Source organism: Henckelia pumila, chromosome 3, assembly GCF_033568475.1.
Source record: "Henckelia pumila isolate YLH828 chromosome 3, ASM3356847v2, whole genome shotgun sequence".
NCBI classification, from domain to species: domain Eukaryota; kingdom Viridiplantae; phylum Streptophyta; class Magnoliopsida; order Lamiales; family Gesneriaceae; genus Henckelia; species Henckelia pumila.
In genome coordinates, this window is record NC_133122.1 from 123888981 (window position 1) to 123902863 (window position 13883).

Sequence of the window (13883 nt, forward strand, 5' to 3'; positions counted from 1 at the left end):
CATATAGGAGGTTCCTTTTTACTGCCTTCATAACAATCAGAGGCCCTTTAGACACCGAGAGACTTCCTGCTCCTTATTTAAACGAATATCTCTGAGCATCAAGTGTTCCCAATGATATCAAGTTTCTCTTCAACTTGAGCACATACCTCACATTAGTGAGTACCCTGTTGATCTCATCATGATACTTATTATTATATTCCCAGAGCCATTTATCCTGCATGATTGATTATTCCCCAACAGTACCATGCCATGTTCAGATTCTTATAACTTCTCAAACCAGGACCTTATAGGACACATGTGGAAAGAGAATCCTGCATCCAGTATCCATTCATGGTTTACATCACCTTTACAAACCACCAATACTTCTGCTGAGTCATATCCATCTGAAGCTACGGCCAGAGTACCATCATTTTTGGGTGTTTTCTGTTGTTTTTCTTTCCTTTCTGGACAATCTCTTCTAAGGTGTCCAGTCCTATGACATGTAAAACACTTCATATTTCCCAAATTTCTGTTCTGGTATCTTCTTTGACTCTTTGATCTGGATTTTGGCCTATATTTTTCATTGGATTTCCTCTTCTCACTCCCACCCCTTGCCATAAGACCCTCTCCATGTGATTCAGTGTTTGTGTTTGACTTTCTTTGATGTTCTTTGGATTTAATAGCAGACATAATTTCCTCCAATGTTACCATCTTTTCTCTTCCATAGAACAAAGCATCTTTGAAATTTTTATATGCTTTAGGAAGTTCATTCAGAAGTATCAAAGTCTAATCTTCATCCTCAAGCTTTACTTCAATATTCTTCAAGTCATCCAATATCTTGGTGAATTCTTCGATCTAGTCTTCGAGATTCTTCTCATCCTTTATCACAAAGGAATACAACCTCTGTTTCATGTACAGATGGTTAGCTAGAGATTTTTTCATGTATAAATTCTCAAGATTAAGCCACACAGCTGCCGCGGATTCTTCTCTGGCCACCTCTCGAAGAAGTCTATCACCCAGACAGAGAATAATCGCAGTATGTGCTTTCTCGAGAAATTCATCTTTTTTCTTTATATCTTCGGACATCTCCTCCTTATTCTTGAGGGTTTCCACCAATCCTTGATGTATCAAGATTGCTCGCATCTTAATTCTCCAGAGCGAGAAATCGTTCTTGCCAATAAACTTCTCAGTATCAAATTTCATTGATCTCACCATCTTTGCTTAGTTTTCCACTGACGGCGCCACTTGTTAGGAATCAAACAGGACAAACATGATATTCCGAGATATTCACCAACAACCATAGACAGAAATAACAAGAACACAATCCCAACAATCAGATATAAATCCCAACGCACACAGATCAAAAACTAACTCACGCAAAAGAAATTTAAACAACACAAATATTTACGTGGTTCGGCAAGAAATTTACCTACGTCCACGGGAGAGCAACACAACACTATTATTAATCACGAACAGAAGAAATCCAAGCTCAAAACCAGAGCTTATTACAATTCAAACCAGAAAACTCTAACGCTAGATACAGACACAATTCAAGTTTTTTTATGCTTGAATTTTTCCCGTCACAATCTACGCCCCAGTTTTGTCCTCTAAATTCTCTCTTTTATTCTCTCTTAAATATTTTCTTGAGGTTGAATAATTTGATTTTCTATTGTTTCTGTTATCGTAGCTTTGATCTACTTATATAAGGAAATACACCGACTTTCTTCTTGGGCTTTAGGTCAACAACTTACTGCCCAATCATAAAGTCAGCATGGTCCAACCCGATAAGTTATCTTGATGTGATAGTATTTTCCTATGTTTTATTGAGTTAATTTGTGATGATTAGGTGTATTTTTATTGGCTAAATTCATGTTATAGTTCCTAATCCTTGTATGTGATTTGATATAGGAAAAGTGAAGAAAAGGAGCTAAAGATGGAAGAAAGAGCCGAGATAAGAGAAGAATTGCGGAGCAGCAATGATCCAAAAATCATTTGTAATTTAAGAAAACTCCAAATCCGATCTTCACCGTTCAGAATAAATTTCAAGATGTTTTAAAGCAGCTGTCCAAATTTTCGCTCAATCCGACGGCTAGATCTCCAGTTATGAATTTTTCAAAATCGCTGCTCGCTGGAAAAAAGTAGCTCGCTTACCGATCGAGCAAGCTAAAATTATCCAGCTACTGTTTTCATACTTTTTTGGCCGCTCGATCGGTAAAATGTTGCAGATTCAATCTTTACCGAGAGAGCGGGTCTGTTTGGGAAAAATTTTTATTTTTGGGAACTCTTTTATTTTAGACTCTAGACTTTTATTAGGTCTCGATTCCGATTTTTACACATCAATCATCAGATTGGGAGGCTTAGAACGTGGAAGAACGCTCTGGAGGCTAGGGTTTATCTTTTCAATTCTTAGATTTAGTTTCTTCTTCAATTCTTTCTAACTTTTATACTTGGTTGAGGGAGACGAAACCTTGATATAATTTATTCATGAGATTCGATTTTCAGTGTTTAATTCTTATTGAGTATCGATTTTTGATCTGTTTTATTTTATGTTTGTGTGCGAGATTTTAGGATTTGCCATCTTAGGATTTTGCTATGCAAACTATAGCTAAATTAGAATTCAAATCTGTAATCGTTTGAATCAACTAATTTGCGAAGCAACTACGTTTGATATTTTCAGCTGTTGAATTTATTAAATCGTAGGATCAACTATTGACTAGGCTAAATATAACCGTTGGTGTTTGTGTTGTTTAGCTTTATCAGTTTCACTCGTTTGAATGCTACCTTAGATTTAAATCTAGATCGCTGGAATTCGGGTTAATTTATTGGTAAGGGTTAATCTAGAACGCTGGTTTCTAATTAACTAAAATTAAGGTGAAACAGGAATTAGTTTTCCAATGATGAATATTTGATAGGATTAATTATTTTTACGGAATCGATGATTGAATGAACAAATATCAAGGGTGTAGTCAACCGATACCAAGTCTCGTCTCTTATTGATTTCTCGAGTTGAATTTTCATTCTTGCATGATAGTGATACTATTAAATTTTTAATTGCTTAAATTTTTAGTATTTAATCTCAAATCTCAAAACCCCTTTTTATTTACTTAGAACACATTAAATTTACCTTTCATCGTGGGAACGATCCCTACTCACACTACTGCATTATTTGTTTATCTGATTGAGTCGGGTAATTTGGGTGTGACACAATTAAGCGCTACCACATCTACTTCTCAATGCAATTGATCTGTCCTCATAGTTTGATCTGCTTCCTCGCGCCAAGCTCCAAACTCTTCGGACAATCGATCTGCCAATAGAACTCATCTGACCATTAACTTCGATCCGATCTCAATAATTGATTTGAGCATGAACTCATCTGATCACTGAGCTCATCTGATCTCTACTCTATGATCTGATCTCATCTTGTTCCTTTTCAGTCAAGCTGACAGAAGCATACGTCAACAATAATAATTTTTTTTAATTCGGCATGGACCTTGCCCATCCTGCGAGACAGGGCCCCTGTATATACATATAAAATTATCAAAGACTTTAAAGCAAGTGGACATATAGACACGTAAAGACATGTAAGAATATAATCGTAAACACATGCAAAGAAAATGATACGTCGCTCAATTCAAGCCTAACTTCACCACGTCTAAATCCGTTATTTTTTCTGACATTCAAACCCGGCGACGTTAGTGCAAGAAGTATTTTGGCCATAACATTTACATGTAACCCCAAATATTTTCACACATTACCTTTACAGTTTAAGAAAATAAGCAATTACACAATAGTTAGCAATTACACAATAGTAAACAATACTAGCGTGCAATTATGGCTATATCTGTTAGATGAGTCAATCCATAGTGGGGCGAGTCAGCCCGCCAAAAACTCTCCATTTGGTGGGACGGGACGATCGGTCCACCATCTCGGAGGACTGAAAATCCTCAATCCAAACTAATCCAAGGTGGGTTGTGGGTTAGGCAGATCGAACCGTGGGTTTGCTCAAAACAAATAAAAATAAAAAATTATTATAATTAGTTATAAATTTCGTTTCATAAGTAAATATTATAAAATCATATTAATAAAATTTCTAATTATTGATTTCACACATGTACATTTTATATAAAGTAATTTAAAAAAATTCACAACATCCATTGCAAAAATATATATATTACCATAAATCCCTGATCCAAAAATAAAAAATTAAATTTTTTTCCAAGTCCGCGGGCCAACCCAAGCCCACCTCGGGTTGGCCTGCCTAGTCCCGCGACCTGCGTGGGCTGACTCACCTATAGTTGAGTTAAATTTTTTTTAACTCAACCCACTTAAATTATATGATGAAACGAACCCATATAAAATGTCAACCCAAATTGACAACCCTAATTATACTCATCAATACTTTTATCAGATGCCAATTATAATAACCCTAGTCTGAATGTTTTTCTTTTCTAGAAAAGTGTTCGGCCGTTGACCATCATTAAAATTTAAATAAAAAAAATGACCACTTGAATTTAAAAATGAAATTGGGCATTTAACTTCCATGAAATATAACTTCTCATGGAAATTCATCAACCCAAACATCTCCTCACGCATATGATGCTAAAATTTGTCCAAGCACCAATTTAAAGTTTATCAACTTTATCCTACACTTTCAACCCATAAAAATGTCATAAACTTCATCAGAATTATCACAAAACTTTTGCGAAAATAGAAAAGTTACTTGTATATATATATTCATTGGTGGATCTATTTCACAAATATTAAGGGCGGGGACAAAATTCAAGCATACTACAATAGGATTTATGAAACATGGAGGCTTAAAGGATTAAGATACAGATTCTATATCATCTCCTTCGTAACAATCAGCAACGCCCACAGTTGATGTCCTTACATTCTTGTACGAATAACGCATCGCAACAAACGTGAAGATGACGAGGTTTCCTGCTGTAATACCAGCCAATAACCAGTAAAAATAGTCGAGCCGGCTGGTATTCAAATCCTTCCCGAACCAACTTTTGCCTCCCTTGTTCGTTGCGCGATCCACTAATGTGATCAAAAGGCTGCTGAGAAAGTTTGCAGCACCAATTACACTAAGGTAAAAAGCTATGCCTAAGCTTCTCATTGAATCCGGAACTTGATCATAGAAGTACTCTTGTAGTCCAACAAGAGCGAACCCGTCTCCCATACCGATGATCAAAAACTGCGGGGCAAGCCAAAATACGCTCATTGTAAGTGACCCCTTGGATGGATTTTTCTCCACCAAGTCGAGTCTCTTTCTCTCAACCAAGGCTGCTACTACCATTGTCGCGACAGAGAAAACCATCCCAATACCGATCCTTTGGAGAATATTGATGCCTCGTTCATTTCCAGTCACTTTTCTCAAGAAGGGAACGAGGATTTTGTCGTAGATTACGACAGAAATTATCATCCCAATGGCGGCCAGAGCGTATATGGAAGCTGGAGGGATTTTGAAATTGTGGGTGAGTTTAAGGTTAAGAGTTGTGCCTTGTTTTATGAAGAATGTGGAGGCCTGTGCTACACAGATACCAAATGGTAACGTGGTGAGCCAAATCGGGATCATGTTGATTATGAGCTTCAATTCTTCGACATTTGTCACCGTTGCAAGTCTCCATGGATTTGGTTTGCTTGCTGCTAAATCTTGTGTTTCATCAATTATTGCAGCTTTGTCAAGAAACCTGACACATAGAAACAGAAATTTATCATTGTCTTATCCTCTTCGTGATCCATGAAACTTATTATATGGAGTTCATCTCAAGAATCTTACTTGAGATTCCTGGTATGAAAAAGAAGTCTTCCATTAGTACTCTTGTCTGATCTAGGAACCTCGTATAGTTGATCCGGTTCCGATGGAAGTGCAAGGTTTCTCTTCGAAATAGCTGCCACGAGAACCTGCAGCAGCGGCGTTAAGGGACTTCCGGTGGGCTTTCGGAACCGATAAAACGGCCTGCCTAGGCAAAATATCACTATACTAAAGACCATCACTGCTGTAAGAATGATATCTCCTGCAGCCCAGCTAACATGGTCTTGGACATACACAATCACGGTTACGCCAAGTATCAGCCCGGAACAAAGCCCGAAATTCCACCAATTGAAAAAGGACATTTTGTTTTTCCTTTCTTCAGGGTGATCATCATCAAACTGGTCAGCTCCAAAGCTCTCAAGAGATGGCTTGTGGCCTCCAGTGCCTACTGAGATCAAGTATAGTGCGAGGAAGAAGAAGATCTCGTGGATTTTTCGAGGTTCTTGGCACGTTCCCGCGTCACACGCTTTCAAGCCCGGGATAACTCTCGACAGTGTCAAGAGAAGCAACCCCTGTTTTCACATGAAAATTAACACCAACATTATTAATCGTATGTTTCATGAGCGTATACAAATTCTGATACCTAATTTGAACTGATACTACAAATACTTTTCAATAAGATTTCCTACCACGACATAGACGACGGATGAAGCTAGAACGGTGGAGAAACGACCAAGGAAAGCATCCGCTATAAACCCCCCCAGTAGCGGCATCATAGTGGTAACACCAGACCAGTAATTAACACTCTTTGCAGCTGTTTTCAGATCTTGATGCATCACCTTCGTAAGATATATGATTAAACTCGTCGCGAGCCCGAAATAACTCAACCTCTCGCTAAACTCAATGCCTGCCAACAAAAAAAAAAAACCATAAGCTCAAATCTGTTATTATAACTTCTAATTTTCCTAGAAGGATATATAAGAAACTGTTTGAGAATTATAGTACAGCAGCTAGTGTATGTTATTTGTTCACTGATATAATATTACATGATTTCTTGAATCAGTCTTTACCTATAATGAAAAGGGATGCCTTCCATGCACCGGTGGAAGCGCGAAGAGGCACACGTCCTTTACGATCAAAGGAAGAATCACACACCCATTTTTCCGAATCCACGGCGGCAGATTCTTGTTTCTTTGTTTGCTCCAACTCCATTTCTTATAAGATTTCTTGGGCTGAAGATATATAGATATATAGCTTATTAGTTTGCTCGTGGTTTCCATGGTTGCTCGCTACTTCTTATATAGGAATAGATTCCAAGGTTTTTAGGTGACTTCTGTTGAATTTTCCACATCACTGCTGGCCAAGATCATGGTTTGAATTAATTAACATATAGTTAAATTAAAAAATAATAATAATGTCAATAAAGATAATGATATAGTGAGAAAAATATTTGATTCCCCCTACTTTTGTCAGCACTCAGCAGTCATTGTTGGTCCTTGCTAAGAGAATAGCATTCATTCTCTAGTTTAAAACTAAAACTTGCTTTTGTATCAAATTAAAGTGGATTTGATAATTATGTCTTATATATATGTCCATACTGTAGTTTAACACTAGCTTATTGAGCATACTTCATTAATCAACAATGTCTCACTTTCCTTCCACAACTTTAAGTTCGAATAACAGTTGAAAACTCGATCGTGTTTGTTACGAAACGATCCATATTTGACCCTACATAAATTAGTCGAATATCGAATGTTGTTCAGTGGGCACGGAAAATGACTCAGTCTGGGTTTGTGTTCATTAGCTATATGATATTTGTTGGATTACATACCCAAGAGATGTTTCATCTCATAATGTTTGTGTATTAGGTGGTATAATTCCATGGGTTTATAAGTCACTTTTGTTAGTTTAATATCGATTTAGGGTAATTGTATCATTTTCGAATTTTTTTTATTAGTTTAATATTAGTGTGGGATAATTGTAACATTGCCGAATTTTTAAGAAGCCGACATCCACGATGACTGACTTTAAACGGTTTTCACTCACTTTTTAGTATTCAGTCCTTACACCATATCACGCACCTTAATCCAGCGTATGTATAATGATTTTTGATATAATTATCGACACTGATCCAATGATAGACCTTTTTTTTTTTTTTTCCCGAAAAGAATGATAGCTCTTTTTTATGTCATCCATTTTCGTTACGTCGACTATCAGCCAGAAAACAAATATTAAGTTATAAAGTCAAGAGGTGTTTTATCTCAAAAGTCTTTCCTATTGGATTATGTAACTTCACGAGTTTATAAGTCAGTCTTTTTTAATTTATTATTCGATATAGAATAATGTAACAATATTTCATTCCTAAATAATGATCAAACCAACGGTATATATACAGCTGTTTTTTTATTAATATTATTATATTTAGTTTACAAATTTAATTTTCCAAAAAAAAAAAAAAAGTTTACAAATTTGGATTTTTAATAAACTAATCAAGTTTCTTGAACGCGAAAGCCATCTTTTTTTCAAGTTGTGTGGTCGGTCTGATACGAATAAGAGCATGCGCGTCGCAGGTTCATTGTATGCTTGTTAAATAAGACTTTGTGATTGGAATATATATATATATATATATATATATATATATATATATATAATTTTTTCGCTGCTCAACCAATGATTCTTAACTCGATTGATCACTAAAATTCGGTACCATGTTTTAGTTATGCGGAAAAAAAAAACTAAAACCCGGCTGAAAAGTCCTCTATATATATATATATAGAAATTTTCGGCTGCCCAACCAATAAAGTCTAACTCGTCTCGGACAACTAAAACCCGGTACCATGTTTTAATTATGCGAAAAATAAAAAAAAACAACTAAACTCGGTAACGGGTTTTAGTGTCGGAGACGAGGTGGAAAAATATTTTTGGCCAGCTGAAAAGTCTCTCATATATATATGTATATATATATATATTTTATATCCCTTATTTTTCACGAGTTAATTGAAGACACATCGTCAACCAAAGTGTACTATGAAAACGAAGCATGATCATAATTAGTATATGAAATGTAAATTTAATTATTTGCCTCGAAGAAACTCGTGGGGATGAAGTTGACTTTTGATATTACTTGTCATGAAAATAAAATACCTTTATGCTCAACCTTAATTCACCTTAATTTGTGAATGCGAATGAACACTATATGTAACTTGAGTTTGACTACCATAAAATCAAGCTTCATCTCATAGAACTTAAAATATAAAAGCTCGAGCTCGGATTTCAACTTCTAATAATATCTATTCATGAATTTAATTTATATGTTATAACCCTTGTTGTCAAGTTTCATCTATAATACAAATAAACTTAATAGCCATCCAATTGGCTTAATCTTAATTGCACCAAATTAAATTTGACTTTAGACCTCTTAAATTTTTTTTCTTGAAAACATTAAACACGGGTAACTACAATGATGTGCTTAAAACGTTTCCCAATTATTGTAGGAAAAAATAATAATAACTACATTACCAAAATGATTATGAAAGCGTCGTTTATGTTTAATATTTTTTAAGCAAACGATTCTAAGGGTCCATGTGAAATAATAATATTTTCGTTATTTAACTCAAGTACTTTTAAAAATAATTAGTGTTTTATAAGTTAAAAAAATTTAAAATTTGTGTTTAATAAGATTTTTTTAAAGGTTTTTGAATTTTTTTTTTGAAAAATTGTTCTCCAAATGTAATTTTTTTAAAAAAACATTATTGTTATGATCTTTTTATTGTTTTTAGAATTGAAAAAAAAAAAAACTGAGTTAAATGAGAAATAAGATTTTATATGATAATTTTCAAATATTTTCTTAAATATTTTTAATTATAAAATCGTTTTCAAAATAAGTGTCCAAACATCTTTTCAACTATAAAAAAATATTTTTTTTATTGAATAGTTGAGAAGTATATCTATTTCTAAAAAATGTTTTAAAAGTTTTTATAAAAAATTTGTAAAAAAAACACTTTTATAGAAAACATTTTATAAGTAATGGTCTATGAAAGAAATATGACTTGTCGTACAAGACATAAATTTCTTGATGATATCTTTTTAAATTGATAAAGATTTAAATTATGAGTTTTGTCTTTCTAGATTAAATATTTCCTAGATTTGTTATTATCTTGATATAGTATCTATTTTCGAGACTTACTATTATCAATGTTTATCAAGATATGAATAATTGTGTTTAAAAGAGTCACTTTTCTAATAAATTTGGTTTCCTTATTTTGTATGGAATCCATCTAAGGAATCTCATCTAATCTTGGACTCTCATCTATAAAAGGGATTGTTGCACACAAACGAGACACCTTCTCAGACGTTGAATTCACAGAGAAAAAGAGAACAAAATCACACAGAAGAATTCGAAGCAATTTTCTGAAGATTTTCTGTAGTCATCGTTGCTGCTTTATACCGCACTGCCTTGCATGTTGGAGACATGGAAGACAACAATGCATAGTGTTACTTGAAGATCTTTTCTGTTTCTCCAATTTTGTCATACGGAATTTGCATCTGATTGTATTGTTATTCTGGTTATTTTAGGATGTAATTTCATTATGAAATTGTTGAGAAATTTGGTTTTTGTTTTTGGTAGAAAACACTAGTATTGATTTGTTAACTGATGTATGTTTTTTTAGTGATTATTTGGTCACGAGGCACCTCACAAGTAGTAATACTTACTTGTGCATAATTATCTCTGGTTTTTATTTGTTTTCATTATTCATCAGTGTTTTATATTTGATAAGTAAATTTTATGCACTTAATTTGCATATGATTTGACTTGGCTTTTGTGATGTATCGAGTAGATTTTATGCGTATTTGTTGTTGTTTTTGTGAGATGCAAGGATTGGAGGAAAAGTAACGAGAAGAGGCGGAAAAAGTAATTACGGAGATGCATGTTTACAATATTTTTGGAGCTGATAGATACATCCAAATCCAATCTCCACCGTTCACAATGAATATTGAGATGTTTTAAAGCTGCTGTCAAAATTTCAGCTCAATCCGACGGCTAAAACTCAAATTATGATTTTTGCAAGAATGATGTGCGAGCTGGATGCGCTGTAGCGCTGTAGTGACCCTTACCTGGATCACCTACTAAACAGAACTTAGGCATGAAAATAACTTAATAAACAGATATCAGAATAAACTGCGGAAACATTACTAAAATTACAATCCCAAGGCAAGGAATTTGTAAATACCCAAATATTATACAACCAGATCGAACAACTGTATTAATCCAAATAACAACAGAAATAAACCTAGAAGAAGCTCCAGCTGGCCAACCACTGTCTAGCCCCTCTTGGAACCACCCGCCTCGTCCAATCGCAAACCTGCCCCATGGAATAGGGTGTCCAGAAACACAGAGTACGAGACGTGAGCATAAAACGCTTAGTACAAGAGTATGAGTATACATGCATGCAAAGTGAACTCCAAAGTGAACCGGCGCATTAGTCAAACCAAATGGCATCACTAGGAACTCGTAATGCCCATAGCGAGTACGGAATGCAGTCTTGGCTACGTCCTGATCACGGACTCTCAACTGATGATACCCAGATTTCAAGTCGATTTTGGAGTAAACTGAAGTGCCCTGCAGCTGATCAAACAAGTCATCAATACGAGGCAACAGATACTTGTTCTTCACAGTGACTCGATTTAGCTGACGATAGTCAATGCACAGCCGCATCGACCCATCCTTCTTCTTTACAAAAAGAACAGGAGCTCCCCAAGGAGATACACTAGGACGAATGTACCCCTTGTCCAAAAGATCCTGTAGCTGATTCTTCAATTCACGCATCTCTGACGGAGCCAAACAATACGGTGCTCGAGAAATAGGAGAAGCACCCGGCATCAACTCTATGCCAAACTCGACTTCCCTAGCAGGAGGAAAACCCGAAATCTCATCAGGAAAAACATCTGAAAATTCATCCACAACAGGAATACTCTCTATCCCAATGCTCTCAGCAGACAAATCAACTGCAAAAATAAGGTAGCCTTCCCCGCCAAACTCTAGAGCTCGACAGGCTCTCAAAGCTGATACCAAAGGCATCGGGGGTCGCGCTCCCTCACCATAGAAAAACCAGCTCTCACTCCCCTCCGGATGAAAGCGTACTAATCTCTGATAGCAGTCCACTGAAGCTCGATAGGCAGTCAACATATCTATTCCAAGAATGCAATCAAAGTCGTCCATTGCCAGGACCATGAGATTCGCTAACAGAATGTTACCTTCGAAATCTAAAGGGCAACCCATCACTAGACGCTTATCCAAAGCAGATTGGCCCATCGGAGTGGAAACAGACATTACTACGTCTAGTGCAATGCATGGTAACTTATGCCTCTTAACAAAACGTGCAGAAATGAAGGAATGAGATGCACCAGTGTCAATAAGTACAAGAGCAGGTATACCATAAAGCAGAAATGTACCTGCGATGACTTTCTCATTCTCCTCCACTGCTTGATCATGTCTCAGGGCAAACACCTGGCCAGAAGCTCGTGGCCTCAAATGAGAACTCCCAGCAGGCTGTCCCTGCATCCTCTGCTAAACGGTATCCTGAGAACCAGAACCGCCTCCCCCAGATAGTGGACAATCCCTCCGGATATGACCAGTCTCTTTACAACGAAAACAAGCTCCAGAAGCTCTGCGGCAACGGTCGGATGGATGGTTCTTCCCACAGTGATCACACTTGTCCTTCTTACCGAAACAGACAACACCTCCAGACCTAGAGGAAGAAGTAGATCCAGAATTCTTGAAAGATTGGGCACGGGGACCCAAAGAACTAGCAGGCCTCGACTGAGGGAAATACCTGTTCCGTCGAATGCTGTCCTTCGCCTGGTGACAACGGCTCACCAAACCCTCGTAGGACATGTCGTCGCCAACCGCCACACGGTCATGGATCTCAGGGTTAAGGCCCTGAAGGAACAGATTATACTTCATCCCAGAGCTGTCGACAATCTTGGGGCAATAGGATAGCAGATCAAAGAAGTTCTGCTGATACTCATCAATAGACATGGCTCCCTGTCGTAGACTCAGTAGCTCACCTTCCTTCGACTGACGGAGTGCAGGAGGAAAATACAGCTTATGAAAAACTGTGCGGAACTCGGCCCAGGTGGCCACTCTTCTCGCCGCAATAAAGGGTGCAGAAGTAAACCTCCACCACCTACGGGCTCGACCATCCAGAAGATAGCCAAGGGTCTCCATCTTCTGCTCCTCGGTGCAGTGGTAAGTCTGAAAAGTCGTCTCCATTCGGTCTAACTAGTTCTCCGCATCCTCCGGAGACTCACCTCCAACAAGGGGCTTAGGACCCATCTGCAAAAATTGCCGTACAGTGAAACGATCCTTATCACGACGACGATGATGACGGTCCCTACGACGCTCACGATCTTCATCTCCCCAGTGTCCACCTCCACTACCATGGCTACTCTGGTCATCGTAGTTCGCCATCTACAAAAGCACCTCACGGTTACCTTATGCAGAGTCTAAATCCCAAGAATACTATGCATGCTCTGATACCATAAATGTAGTGACCCTTACCTGGATCACCTACTAAGCAGAACTTAGGCATGCAAATAACTTAATAAACTGATATCATAATAAACTGCGAAAACATTACTAAAATTACAATCCCAAGGCAAGGAATCTGTAACTACCCAAATATTATACAACCAGATCGAACAACTGTATTAATCCAAATAACAACAGAAATAAACCTAGACGAAGCTCCAGCTGGCCAACCACTGTCTAGCCCCTCTTGAAACCACTCGCCTCGTCCAATCGCAAACCTGCCCCATGGAATAGGGTGTCCAGAAACACAGAGTATGAGACGTGAGCATAAAACGCTCAGTACAAGAGTATGAGTATACATGCATGCAAAGTGAACTCCCTATAATGAAACATCCTAGAACTTCTACTGGAATTTTTTTTTAAAAAAAACTCTCTAACTATAAAATAATGAATATAAAAATATATATGCAATACATATATATATATACATCATACTTAAAAATAACTTTTCTTAATTTAATATACATCTACACGATAAACATAAATAATAATAAAAGTACATGCATGCAACTAAATACCTAACATTAATTAATAAATAATCATTTATAAAAA

At 36.6% G+C, this 13883-nt stretch overlaps 1 protein-coding gene across 1 annotated transcript; it reads right to left on the minus strand.

Annotated features, from left to right (window-relative positions):
• Window positions 1-4676: 4676 nt before the first annotated feature.
• Window positions 4677-6995, minus strand: LOC140890909 (protein NRT1/ PTR FAMILY 5.6-like). The gene is made up of 4 exons (XM_073299063.1): window positions 6811-6995; window positions 6430-6647; window positions 5765-6312; window positions 4677-5675 (listed from the first exon to the last, which is right to left on the minus strand). Exons 1-4 carry the CDS (start codon window positions 6950-6952, stop codon window positions 4805-4807), a joined length of 1779 nt encoding a protein of 592 aa, XP_073155164.1. The 5' UTR covers window positions 6953-6995; the 3' UTR covers window positions 4677-4804.
• Between the last annotated feature and the right edge of the window lie 6888 nt (window positions 6996-13883).